The 12,924-nt window shown below is 38.6% G+C and overlaps 1 protein-coding gene across 1 annotated transcript in view; it reads left to right on the plus strand.

Annotated features, from left to right (window-relative positions):
- LOC121445703 (histone-lysine N-methyltransferase, H3 lysine-36 specific-like) overlaps positions 1–12,924 on the plus strand; it is a gene marked incomplete at its 5' end in the record, with an annotated part of 40,466 nt that overhangs the window by 16,563 nt on the left and 10,979 nt on the right. Inside the window, 7 exons of the mRNA XM_041647849.1 lie at positions 1,338–1,494; positions 3,569–3,774; positions 4,526–4,638; positions 5,308–5,577; positions 7,318–7,434; positions 9,238–9,379; positions 12,400–12,506. Coding sequence (XP_041503783.1) covers positions 1,338–1,494; positions 3,569–3,774; positions 4,526–4,638; positions 5,308–5,577; positions 7,318–7,434; positions 9,238–9,379; positions 12,400–12,506 — 1,112 coding nt within the window. The remainder of the gene's footprint in view (positions 1–1,337; positions 1,495–3,568; positions 3,775–4,525; positions 4,639–5,307; positions 5,578–7,317; positions 7,435–9,237; positions 9,380–12,399; positions 12,507–12,924) is intronic.

The following is a 12,924-nucleotide window of genomic DNA, read 5'->3' on the forward strand; positions in this document are numbered from 1 at the left end:
CCATGACAGACTGAGTCCAGACTCATGTAGAAACAAGGTACATTCTCATAACATGGTATTGTTAGGTCAGAGACAGGCATGAGTTCTTTTGCTAACCAACCATCTTAGCAGAATGGGTGAGCTCTAGGTTCAGTAGACCTTGTCATAAAAAATAAGGTAGAAAGTGATGAAGAATCCATCCAACACCAACCTCTGACCTCCATGTGCATGCAAACACACAAGCTACATACACAAAACTTAATTACGCCTTTTTTTTAAAAAAAAGATGTATATTTATTATGTATGCAGTGTTCTATCTGTATGTTTCCATGCTTGCCAGAAGAGGGTATCCTATGTCATTATAGATGATTGTCAGCCTCCATCTGGTTGCTGGGAACAGAACTCAGACCCTCTGGAAGAGCAGTTAATACGCTTAACCTCTGAGTCATTTCTCCAGCCCCTAATTGTGTGTTTGTTATACTGTGGCCTCTATTTGCTATAAATAGTCTTAGAAGGAAAGGGTTTGTTTGTTTTGTTGTTGTTGGTTGGTTGGTTCTGTTTTTGTTGTTTTGTTTTGTTAATTTTTTTGAAATAGGGTTTCTCTGTGTAACAGCCCTGGCTGTCCTGGAACTCACTCTATAGCCTTGAACTCAGAGATCCACCTGTTTCTGCCTCCTGAGTGCTGTGATTAAAGGCGAGCCACTATTGCCTCGCTCACCTTTTTTTTTTTTTCTTTTTTTTTGTTTTTTGTTTTTCGAGACAGGGTATCTCTGGAACGTTCCTGGGTATCCTGGAACTCATTCTGTTTATCAGCCTTGCCTCTAACTAACTGAAATCTGCCTGCCTCTGCCTTTCAAGTGCTGGGATAATGAAAATGTTTATATTGATATTTATGCACATAAATACCATCTTGTTATCATAACTAATTTTGGTAGAAAATATACTATTTATTATCCTAATATGAAAATTTTTGATGTGAGTTTGGAGCTCAGGAATATTAGAAAAGGCATATTGTTATAGAGTAGTCTTTCTGTGTGTGTTCTACTAAGCCCTTGGCTAGAGTTAGAAATAATTGATTAGGGGCTGGAGAGATAGCTCAGAGGTTAAGAGCACTGACTGCTCTTCCAGAGGTCCTGATTTCTATTCCCAGCAACCGCATGGTGGCTCACAACCATCTGTAATGAGATCTGGTGCCCTCTTCTGGTCTGCAGCATATATGTAGGGAAAATGCTGTATACATAATTAATAAATAAAAATCTTTTAAAAAAATAATTGATTAGGAGCTGAGCAAAAGCCATTTCTGCTGGGACTTTTTATGGACTCTTGTGGTCTAATGCGAGGTTTCCCTATTCCTCTAGGAGGCAGTCTTCTGTGCTGTGACTCCTGTCCTGCTGCTTTCCATCGTGAGTGCCTAAACATTGATATTCCTGAAGGAAATTGGTATTGCAATGACTGTAAGGCTGGCAAAAAACCACACTATAGGGAGATTGTCTGGGTGAAGGTTGGTCGATACAGGTGAGTAACATGACAAAGAATGGCACTCATTTCTCCTATCATCCTCTGTTTCTTGGGTTCTGGAAGATAACTTTTTGGTTTTGTTTTTCCAAACACAGTTTCTCTGTGTAGCCCTGGTTGTCCTGGAACTCACTCTGTACACCAGGCTGGCTTCACACTACAGAGATCCATCTGCCTTTGTTTCCCAAGTCCAGGGGTTAAAACCGTGCATTACCACCACCAGGCTGGTAATTAACTTCTTAAAATGTTCTTCATGATTAGGCATAGTACTCTAAACTCTATTAAAAAAGTTAAATATTTATTTTTCAGTTCTAGGTATATAGTATGTGTACTGTAGCAAATTATTTACTGAATAAGCACATAATCTCATAAACAAGGAAAATTCATTATAATTTCAAAGTATTTACTCACAAACATGCACAGTAATATTCTTCTCCACCTGATAGTTGTCCGTAGTTTCCCCACAATTGTTCATTTTGGTTTTGCTTTTGAAGTTGTAATTGAACTGGGAATGCATAAAAGTATACAACATAAATGTAGTTTGTTAGATTTTTAAACAAGGCTTCATTATATAGCCCTGGCTGGCCTCAGACTCAGAATCCTCCCTGCCTCTGGTTCCTACTTACCCAGCTAACATGAATGATTTCAACATAGAATGACACACTATGATTATATATTTTATGAATTACTAGCTATGTGTGGTGGTGTACCCTGTATTCCCAGTACTTGGGAGCCTGAGGCAGGATGATCATAAGTTCATGACCAGTTCTTGCTATATAGCAAGATCCTACATCTACTAAAGAAAAGTTTGAAAGTTGTCAACACCAAGAGATGATAGATGATGGAAATACTGGAGAGATGGCTCGGAGGTTCAGAGCATTGCCTGCTCTTCCAAAGGTCCTGAGTTCAATTCCCAGCAACCACATGATGGCTCACAACCATCTTTAATGGGGTCTGGTGCCCTCTTCTGGCCTGCAAGCATACACAGACAGAATATTGTATACATAATAAATAAATAAATAAATATTTTTTTTAAAAAGAAGATGAAAATATTGATTATCTTGGTTAGATAATTACAGGGAGTTTCTTTTTTAGTTTTTGCTTTTGAGTTAAGGTCTTAACTGTGTATCCTGGCTGACCTCAAACTTGATATCCAGCTTGGTATATAGACCAGACTGGCCTGAAACTGCCTCTGCTTCCTGAGTTTAAATCACTCTTGGAATTAGAAATACGTGACCTCTAGCCTAGCTGTAAGTTTTTTTAAAATCCAAATTGTCTGGTATACTACTGTTGAAACCCTTAATGATGAATATTGTTTTCCCTGTCATTGTCACGTCTTCATTTCTCTTGTTCTAATTACTTTTAATAAACTTAATAATTGTGTATGTGTCTTAATGTGGATATGTGCGTGTGAGCACAAGTAATCTGAGACCAGAAGCATGGGATTCTATGGAACTAAATAATACAGATGTCTTTGAGCCATCTGACAAGGGTGCTGAGAATGGAACAAAGTTCTGTACAGTGGCAGCATGGGCTCTTAGTCACTATGCCAATTCTTCAGTCAGATTTTCATTTCATTGTTGAAGAAAATTATTCAGTGGACATTGTACATATTCATGTATCATAATTTCCTTGAAGCAACGTAACTGTTTCTAAGAAATTATTTATATTTGTGAATGTTTATTTTAGCTTTCTGTGACATTCTACTTGAGGATACAGCTAAATGAACAAAGTGCTTGGTACCCAAGTATGAAGGCTGGTGTTCTGAACCTAGCACCTTCATACATGTATGCAGTCTTAGAGCTTGGGCAGCAAAGATAAGGTTCCTCAGGGTAAACTGGTTAGCTAGGCTAGAAAGCACTAGTGAACTCCAGGTTCACCTCGAGAACCTGCCTCAGTAAACAGAGTGAACAATAACCAGGGAAACATTTGTTTTTCAGTTTGTGCCTGTATACATGTACATACTATGTATACACACATGCAGAAAGACCTACAACAAAACCTTAAGTATGTTATTTTCCCAGTGCTTTTGCAGCCTTGTAGAGGTTTCTTCTCTTATTTGTACCCTTCCCAGGTGGTGGCCAGCTGAGATCTGCCATCCTCGAGCTGTACCCTCTAACATTGATAAAATGAGACATGATGTGGGAGAGTTCCCTGTTCTCTTCTTTGGGTCTAATGACTATCTATGGACTCATCAGGCCCGAGTTTTCCCTTATATGGAAGGAGATGTGAGCAGCAAGGATAAAATGGGAAAAGGAGTGGATGGAACATATAGAAAAGGTAACTTTACCCTTATGATTTTTCAGGCAAGCAGAAATTTCCATAGCTCAGTATCTGCTCTATGTTAAAGTTCATGTAATGGTTCAGGGTGTCTGAAATACTGTGATGCCTGCTTATAATCGTAAGACTCGAGGCTAAGGCAAACGAACCCCAGGATCAAGACTACCCTGATTACATAGTGAGTTCCAGGGTGATTTTTGCTACACAGTGAGGCTGTGTCTCAAAAAGAAAAAAAGAGAAAACAAAAGTGTCTTAGCCACATGCTTGTAATTTCAGTTCTTGGGTTGGGAGCCCAAGTTCAGTGGCCTAGGTCTTATAAGACCATCTCAACAAAACAAAATTGGCTGGAATTATAGATGGAGTTTAAAGGCACAGGGCTTGCCTGGCATCTGTAAAGTCATGGATTGCTCTCCAACACTTAAAACCGTTTTCAAATTTAGGTTCCATGCTGATACACACCTGTAATTTCAGTGGCTTGGAGGACCATAAATTTGAGGCCAGCCTCTGCTACTGAGTAGAAAGACACTGCTTCACCCTCCCTGTCCAAAAAAAGGCAGGGCGTAGGTATGGCTGGCCTCAAACTCACAGAGATCCACCTGCCTCTGCCTCCTAAGTGCTGGGGTTAAAGGCATGCGCCACCACAGCCCAGCAGGACATGGGTTTTCTTCAGCTTAAAGGGGGAGATCGGGTAAAATAAATATACCCAGAGATATATAATTTTTTTTTACGTGATTTTGTTTTATTTTCTCAGCTCTTCAGGAAGCTGCAGCGAGATTTGAAGAGTTAAAGGCCCAAAAAGAGCTAAGACAACTACAGGAAGATCGAAAGAATGACAAGAAGCCACCCCCTTATAAACATATAAAGGTGATTGGGACAAATCTTGGGAGGCTGTGTAGTAGAATAACACTGTATGGCTCCTTTTCCTTTCTTGCTCATGGTAAAAATTTAAAAATTGGAAGTTAAGAGTATAAAAAGAGTACTTTGTTTTTATTTCTAACACAGTTGTGATCGTCAGTTCTCAACTTGTTAGACTTATCAGTAAGCTCCTGGACCTATTGAACCATCTCACTGTCCCTCTTCAGTGTTCTTCCTAAAGTGATTATTTGTATATATTAGCTTATATAACATCATCTTATGCCAGGACCTGGTTTTAAATTCTTTGAGTGTAGCAACTTTTAAATTGATTTTTTTTTCCCTCTAGTGCTATAGGTTTATAAGCAAGTACTCTACCACCAAACTACAGTCTCCCATCCCCACCCCTTTTTAATTTGGTGATGGTGTTCCATTTGTCTGGGCTCACCTTTAACTTGTGATCTCCTGTCTTAGTCTCTGAAAAAAACAGAATTAAAAGGCATATTCCAATATAGCTGGTTTGAAATTTACATTTAATGTATCAGCTGTGGCTTTATTATTAATATGAATAGTCTCATCTTGATTTCTTCAAATCATGTAAATGTGTCATATAACTTGAAGGATATGTTACTGAATTGCTTTATGTTAATTTATCTGATATGACACAATGTGCTTTTCCAGGTGAACCGACCTATTGGTAGGGTACAGATCTTCACTGCAGACTTGTCAGAAATTCCCCGTTGCAACTGTAAAGCTACTGATGAGAATCCCTGTGGGATAGATTCAGAGTGTATCAACCGGATGCTGCTCTATGAGTGCCATCCCACGGTGTGTCCTGCTGGAGGGCGCTGTCAAAACCAGTGCTTCAGCAAGCGCCAGTATCCAGACGTTGAAATTTTCCGCACATTACAGAGGGGCTGGGGTCTCCGGACAAAAACAGATATTAAAAAGGTAAAGATAAACTAAGAGGTTTTGTTAGGCTTTTATTTTGTTTTTACTGCTTGATATAACTGGTTCTTCTTGATGAATATGAGAATTACTACATAGAGGACACATAGTTAGGAATTATTATAAACTCCAAGGTGTAGAGAGAGGCTTGATAGTGGATGATCTTGTCATCAAAGTCCTTACATTGATCATATTCGCTATATATAACAATATAGGGAGAAATTCATAAGAATGTTATGAGATTCTTTACACTTTATGACAGTTTTAGAGCCAGTAGTAAAGATGGAAGAAGAGGTGGTTACAGTATTTTGTTTGTTTGGTTTTTGTTGTTTTGAGACAGGTTTCTCTGTAGCTTTGGAGCCTGTCCTGGAACTCACTTGGTGTATCAGGCTGGCCTTTGAACTCGGGAAGATCCACCTGTCTTTACCTCCCAAGTGCTGGGATTAAAGGTGTGCACCACTGCTGCCCAGCAGTTATAGTATTTGAATAAAGTATTTAATCAGGAGAAATAGTTTGGGGTTATCAAGAGTGACGAGCTGTGTTGAGCTTTTCACAGTGAAAATGCAGGGAATCTTCAACATGAAATGTGGAGGGCCTCTGCTAACCTCCTTCTTGAAGGCGGTAATGGGTTTATTAACCTTCATTAAGAGGTTTTGTTTTGTTTTTTGCTTGCATGTATGGGACTGGAATTACAGGCAGTTGTGAACTGCCCTGTGGTGGCTGGATATTGAACCCCCGTCCTCTGGAAGAACAGCCAATGCTTTTAGCTGCCCATCTCTCTAGTCTCTTTAATATAATTTTTAGAGCTCTAGAATTTTGAGAAAAGTGTATAGGAAGGAATCCAGACATTTGTCACTTGTTTGGTTGAGTTTTTGGTATTTTGACACAGGGTTTCACTCTGTTGCCCTGACTGTCCTGACATCAAACTCAGAGATCCACCTGCCTGTGTCTCCAGAACACACCACCACACCTGGCTGTTCTTCAACGTTTTAACAGATAATATTATACATTCTGGATAGAAAAATTAATCTTATTTGACAATTTAGTAACAAAGCTTATTTTCATAATTTCTAAAGAATTTTGATGGGGGCTCAGTGGTTAAGAGCACTGGCTGTTCTTTGAAGAGAACCTGGTTCAATTCCCTGCACCCACATGGCAACAAACAGCGGTCTGTAACTCCAGTTCCAGGGAATCCAGAATTCTCAAACAGGCATACATTCAGGGAAAACACCAATGCATTCAATCAATCAATCAATAAAAATTTAAGCATTTAAAATTTTTTGTTGTTGTTGAGGTTTCTAGGAAACACAATGAAGCCATTTACCAAATATTTATCTTGTTTGCCAGGTAGAGATAGGATTAAAGTCTCCCATGTTATTTGTGAAAGATGGTTTAATTACACTATGCAGAGTAGGGTGGACAGTGATGTTAAATGTAGAAGGATGGTAAAAGCAGGGCAAGCTCCAAGACAGAGAATGTAGTTGAAACTGGATTTCAGGCCATCAGACAGGTAACAAAATTGACTTGTTTCTTTACTGTTTCTCAGTCTTCAATTCTGGTGGTTCTTCAGTGAGCTTTTCTGCTAGTGGGAATGAGGAAGTGATTTTTCTTCATTAAGTGATTAAGGCATCATAAATAATAAAATTCACATAGTCTACTTTTGAGAATCATCTATATTATTTTTAAGATATAAATTGCACCAGTGTTGTTTTACCCTTTAGTTATGAGCTGTTTGTGTTGTAGGGTGAGTTTGTGAATGAGTATGTGGGTGAACTGATAGATGAAGAAGAGTGCAGAGCTCGGATCCGTTACGCACAAGAACACGATATCACTAATTTCTATATGCTCACTCTAGATAAAGTAAGTAATATAAAATTGTTTTGTATTTGAAAGTGTATTTGTGATAGACCCAAGTTCTAGACTTTGTCCATATACATGAGCAATTTCTTGATCCTGATTCTAGAGAGGGCTACATTGCTCATTTTTGGCTCTTTACCCATAACCAAAAACAATAAAGCTACTTTTAGTATTTTTTTTTAATGATCCAATATAAGTTGGGGTTTTTTTAACGCTGTAAAAATATATAAAAAGATCACAAGAGTTAATAATCTTTTATCCCTTAATTGTATAAACTTGACTAATTTGTTCATGTTGTGTTGTTACGATCATATAACTCAGTGGTTCTCAACACTCCTAGTGCTGCAACGCTTTAATACAGTTCCTCATGTTGTGGTGACTCCAATCACCAGTAATTTTGCTACTGTTATGCATTGTAATGTAAATATCTGTATTTTCTGGTGATATTTTTGGGGTCATGACCCATAGGTGTATGTAAATTAAAAAACTCAAGATATCAAGTATTTCAGTTTTTTTTTTTTATTTGGGGGTCATTGGATTATATTTCAGAAGAAACTTCCCATCGTGTCTGTTTCTTTTATCTGCAATTCTTTGTGCTTGGAAATTAGATTCCAGTACATTTCTTTCCCTGTACTATGGTTTTGGAGTTCTCCCTTTGCTAATATGAGAATTGAACCATGAAACCTATGCACAGTAGTCAAAGATTGTACAACTGAAGTATGTCTTTAGCCTATTTTACTTTGGTTGATTTATGTTGTGTCATTTTGGTTTTTTATTTATGCTTTGTTATTACATGTTAGTTATATTAGCTTATTACAGTTGAATTTGAATCAGAATCTTACTAAGTTTCCTTGGCAAGCCTAGAAGTTGCACTGTCCTGCCTCCAGTGAGCCATCTCTCCAGCCCCTACCCTACCATTCTCAGTACTTGGGATTACATTGACCCTCATGCTTAGACTGACAGCTCTTTTCCTGGCATCTACCTTTGTAAATACTTCTTCAGTTGTGTTTGTGTGTTTGTGAGTCTTTATTGACAGACATTCTGATTATGATTACTTTGGGTAAGGAATTGGATTAAGTAGTTAAATTTCAATAAATGATTTCTAATGTGCCTCTCATCTGTAAACTTCCTGATTAGAAAATGTAATAAGCTGCTGCTTCTCTGGGGCAGTGGTTCATAAACTTCAGTGTAGACCAGAATCCCATAGGCAGGCTTGTCATAACAACACATTGCTAAACCTGCATAGAGTTTCCTCTTTAGTATATTTGAAGCAAAGCCTTCCAAGTGGAGTTGGTGGTGATACTGGTCCATATGTGACTTACATAGAACTCCTGCTCTGAGAAACTTTGATTTTAAAAGCATTCACTTCTGTTGACGGGTTTCTGTCCCACCTGGTCCGGCACCTTTCAGTTCTAAAGAAACACACAGAGGTCTACATTAATCCTAAACTGGTTGGCCTGTTAGCTCAGGCTTCTTATCAACTATCACATCCTATATTAACCCCTAATTCTTGTCTGTATCAGCCACGTAGCTTGGTACCTTTTATCAGCAAGGCATTCTCATTTTGCTTTGCCTGTACCTGACTTCTTCTGTGACAACTACAGACTGAGCCTTTTCTCTTTCCAGAATTCTCCTGTTCTGGTTGCCCTGTCTATATTCTACCTGGGTACTGGTCAAGCAGTATTTTATTAAAATAATACAAGACCATTGTCCAGTAGCACATTTCATCTTATTAGAGAGAATAGTTAGTTTTCTACATAGTAGAGTCTCAGGAAATCTAACAGGTCGCTTTTCTTGAAATTCTAGGATCGAATTATTGATGCTGGACCGAAAGGAAACTATGCTCGGTTCATGAACCACTGCTGCCAGCCTAACTGCGAAACACAGAAGTGGTCTGTGAACGGGGACACGCGTGTTGGTCTTTTTGCTTTGAGTGACATTAAAGCAGGTAAGGTCAATAAAGACTCGGGAGCTAAGGCCTGAGTTTCAAGTTCTTTATTTACCATCTAAAAATCTTCTTTGCCATCTAAAAATCTTCTTTGTCGCCGGGCGACGGTGGCGCACGCCTTTAATCCCAGCACTCGGGAGGCAGAGGCAGGCAGATCTCTGTGAGTTCGAGACCAGCCTGGTCTACAGAGCTAGTTCCAGGACAGGCTCCAAAGCCACAGAGTGTGGGTGAGTGCTGTCTTGGGGCCTCCCTGCATTGTGGCTCATTTATGCTAGCCATTTTCTACTGCACTGTGCTGCACCACTGCCCTCTAGATGAAAATACGATAAGTGGCATCACTTACTATTATTGGACCAATAATTCTATAGGGAGTGTGAGGTAGGAGCCACGGCCTTGCTGTTAACCCTGGTTGGTTTTGGTTTGTGTGGGGTTGTTTGTTTTGTTTTGTTTCTAGCCTCTCAGTGATGTAAATACAGATGATTCTTAATCCTGCAGCATGTGTATTAACTATAAGTCACTTGGCTTTATATTCTGTCCAGCTAAAGAAAGAATTAATGATTTCCAGCATCTATCTAATGAAAATCTTTCTTGGTCTCACTGTTAGAATGTATATCAGGGCAGATAAGATGGTTAAGTAGGTAAAAGCTTGCTGACCAAGCCTGATTACCTGAGTTGGATTCCTGGAACCATGTAGTGTGGATGGAGAAAACCAATTCAATTCACAAGTTATCCGCTGACCACCACACATGCACTCCTATATACATACATACACGTAGAGACTTGTACATATGTGTACAGACAAAACAAATGTTAGAAATTTTTTAATTAAAAAAAGTATTGGGGCTGATGAGCGATGTCTCAGTGGTTAAGAGCACTGACTGCTCTTCTGGAGGACCCGGGTTTAATTCACAGCATCCACATGGCAGCTCACAACTGTCTGTATTTTCAAGTTCTGACATCCTCACACAGACATACATGCAAGCAAAACACCAATATACATAAAATAAAAAAAAATAGACCATCAGTCTGCAATTGTTAATATTCCTAAAATGTGATCGATGTTGTTAGCTGTGAAATTACTAAGAATACGTGTATTTGTCTTCATAAAACATTCTCATATCTGTTAGGCCAACCTACTTTTGAGTTTAAGTGTTTGTGGTTTTTTTAAATATTTATTTGTTTATTATGTATATAGTATTCTATCTGAGTGTGTGCCTGCAGGCCAGAAGAGGGCACCAGACCTCATTACAGATGGTTGTGAGCCACCATGTGGTTGCTGGGAATTGAACTCAGGACCTTTGGAAGAGCAGGCAATGCTCTTAACCAGTGATCCATCTCTCCAGCCCAGTGTTTGTGTTTTATTACCTTTCGGTCTGATTCACTGAAGTCAAGTCTGACTCATTTATTATTTTATTGGGATTTGTTATTGTTTGAGACAGGAGCTAACTCAGCCTTTTAACCTCTGGGATTATAGGTATATGCTACCTTACCCAGCTCAGGAAGAGTATATTTTTGTGCCTTAATTTGCTACAATTTTGTTTTATTTTTTGTTTTTGTTAGTTTTTTACTTGAGGGAACGGTTTGCTAGGGATTAATCTAGGGTTTTGCACATACTAGGCAAGCAAGCTATGCCCCTAGTCCTGTATACTGGTCTTTAAACTTTATATACTGCTGTGGGTATTGTGGTGTATTCTTTGAATAGATGTATGATATTTCTCCATTATAGCGTAGGGTATTTGGCCTGCTATGGTAGCACATGCTTATAATCTCAGCATCCAGACGTGAATACAGGAAGACTAGGAGTGCCTCAGCTGTACTTTTGAGTCTTGCCTGGTCTCTATGAATGAGTAAAGCTACTCTTAAGTTCAGATCCCCTAACAGTTATGTCATAACTAGTGTGGATCGCCCATTTGCAATCTTGCTTTCCTCGAAGTATTACTTTTGCAGTGAAATGCTTCTTCCCCTGAATGCTGCCAGATAGGTTTATTCTCAGGGACACATACCTGACAAGGTTTCTTCTTCAAATTTGCATTCCTTATGTAGGTATACTGATGAAAGTGTGTGTGTGTGTGTGTGTGTGTGTGTGTGTGTGTGTTATTTTTGATGGGGGGACACACATACTAAGCATGTAGAAATCAGAAACTATCAGGTGCTGGTCTCTGCCTTACCTTGTTTTGAGACAGGATTTCTTTGATGGCTCTCTGTTGCTTATAATGAGCTTGATGACCCTTGAGCTTCTGGATATTGTCCCGTCTCCACCCAAATATTCGGCTTTCATGTGGATTCTTAGAACTCAAATTCAGTTCTTATGCTTACAGGTCCAGTGCTGTTGTGTTTTGTTAAGGTGGAGTCTCACTCTGTGAGTGCTAGTTTGGTACTCACTATACAGTGATCTTCCTGCCTCTGCCTTTGAGTGCTGGGATTACAATATGTGCCAGCATCCTACCATCAAGTTCTCAAGTTAATTTTATTAGTGAGTTTAGTGTATTTTGAATCTAAATAGTTGAAAAACAGATGGAAAAATAAGGGAAGTAATACTTTAAAGATAAAAGTTATTTTAAATATCACTTAACTGCTTTAATTGATGTTACATACTGTCTATAGTGGTGCACGCCTTTAATCCCAGCATTTGGGAGGCAGAGGTGGTAGGTAGATCTCAGTAAGTTCGAGGCCAGCTGGTTTAGAATGAGTTCTAAGATAGCCAGTGCTGTTACACAACAGGGAAACCCTGTCTCAGAAAACCAACAAAATAAAATAAATTCTGTCACATTAGCTAATGAATAACACAGATTTAAAATTTTATTCTCTTAAAATTACTCTCATCCTGGTGTGGTAGTGCACGCCTTTAATCCTAGCAGAGGCAAGAAGATCTCTGAGTTCATGACAGCCTGGACTACACAGAGACCCTTTTTGAACAAAAAATAAAAATAAAATAAAATTATTTTATTAGACATTATTATCACTTATAATTAAGAAATAATAAAACTGTATATGTTAATATTTTTGTGATCTTTATGCAGGCACTGAACTTACCTTCAATTACAACCTAGAATGTCTTGGGAATGGAAAAACTGTCTGCAAATGTGGAGCCCCAAACTGCAGTGGCTTCCTGGGTGTGCGGCCAAAGGTACCAATTTCAACACTTTTCTATTAGCAACAATGGTGTGTCTCTCCTGTAGCATTGTTAGGTGCAGTGCTAGGGATGAGTCTTCATTTCAAGAAGCTTTGCTTTGAAATAATGGGATTGATTATCAGTAGTGCCACTAACAGTTTACTGAGCAGTCTCATGATCTAGTTGATGTTGCTGTAGTATTTTGACTTACAAGTATTTTTCTAATTCCCCCCAACCAAAAAAAAAAAAAAGTCTACTGAATTAAAACAATGAAATAGGTTACTTTGGTCTCTGCTCACCCCATACCTCCCATACCTTCTAGGAAGCTACTTAGATTTCCCTGAGTATGTAGTTGTCTTCTTTTTGCTTTCTACAGGTATTAGCAAAATTTACTACACTATAATACCATACATAAAAATAGAATTCTAGACTG

Source organism: Microtus oregoni, unplaced genomic scaffold (genome assembly GCF_018167655.1).
Source record: "Microtus oregoni isolate MIOR12 unplaced genomic scaffold, Mior012 000332F_ref0000167, whole genome shotgun sequence".
Taxonomy (NCBI): domain Eukaryota; kingdom Metazoa; phylum Chordata; class Mammalia; order Rodentia; family Cricetidae; genus Microtus; species Microtus oregoni.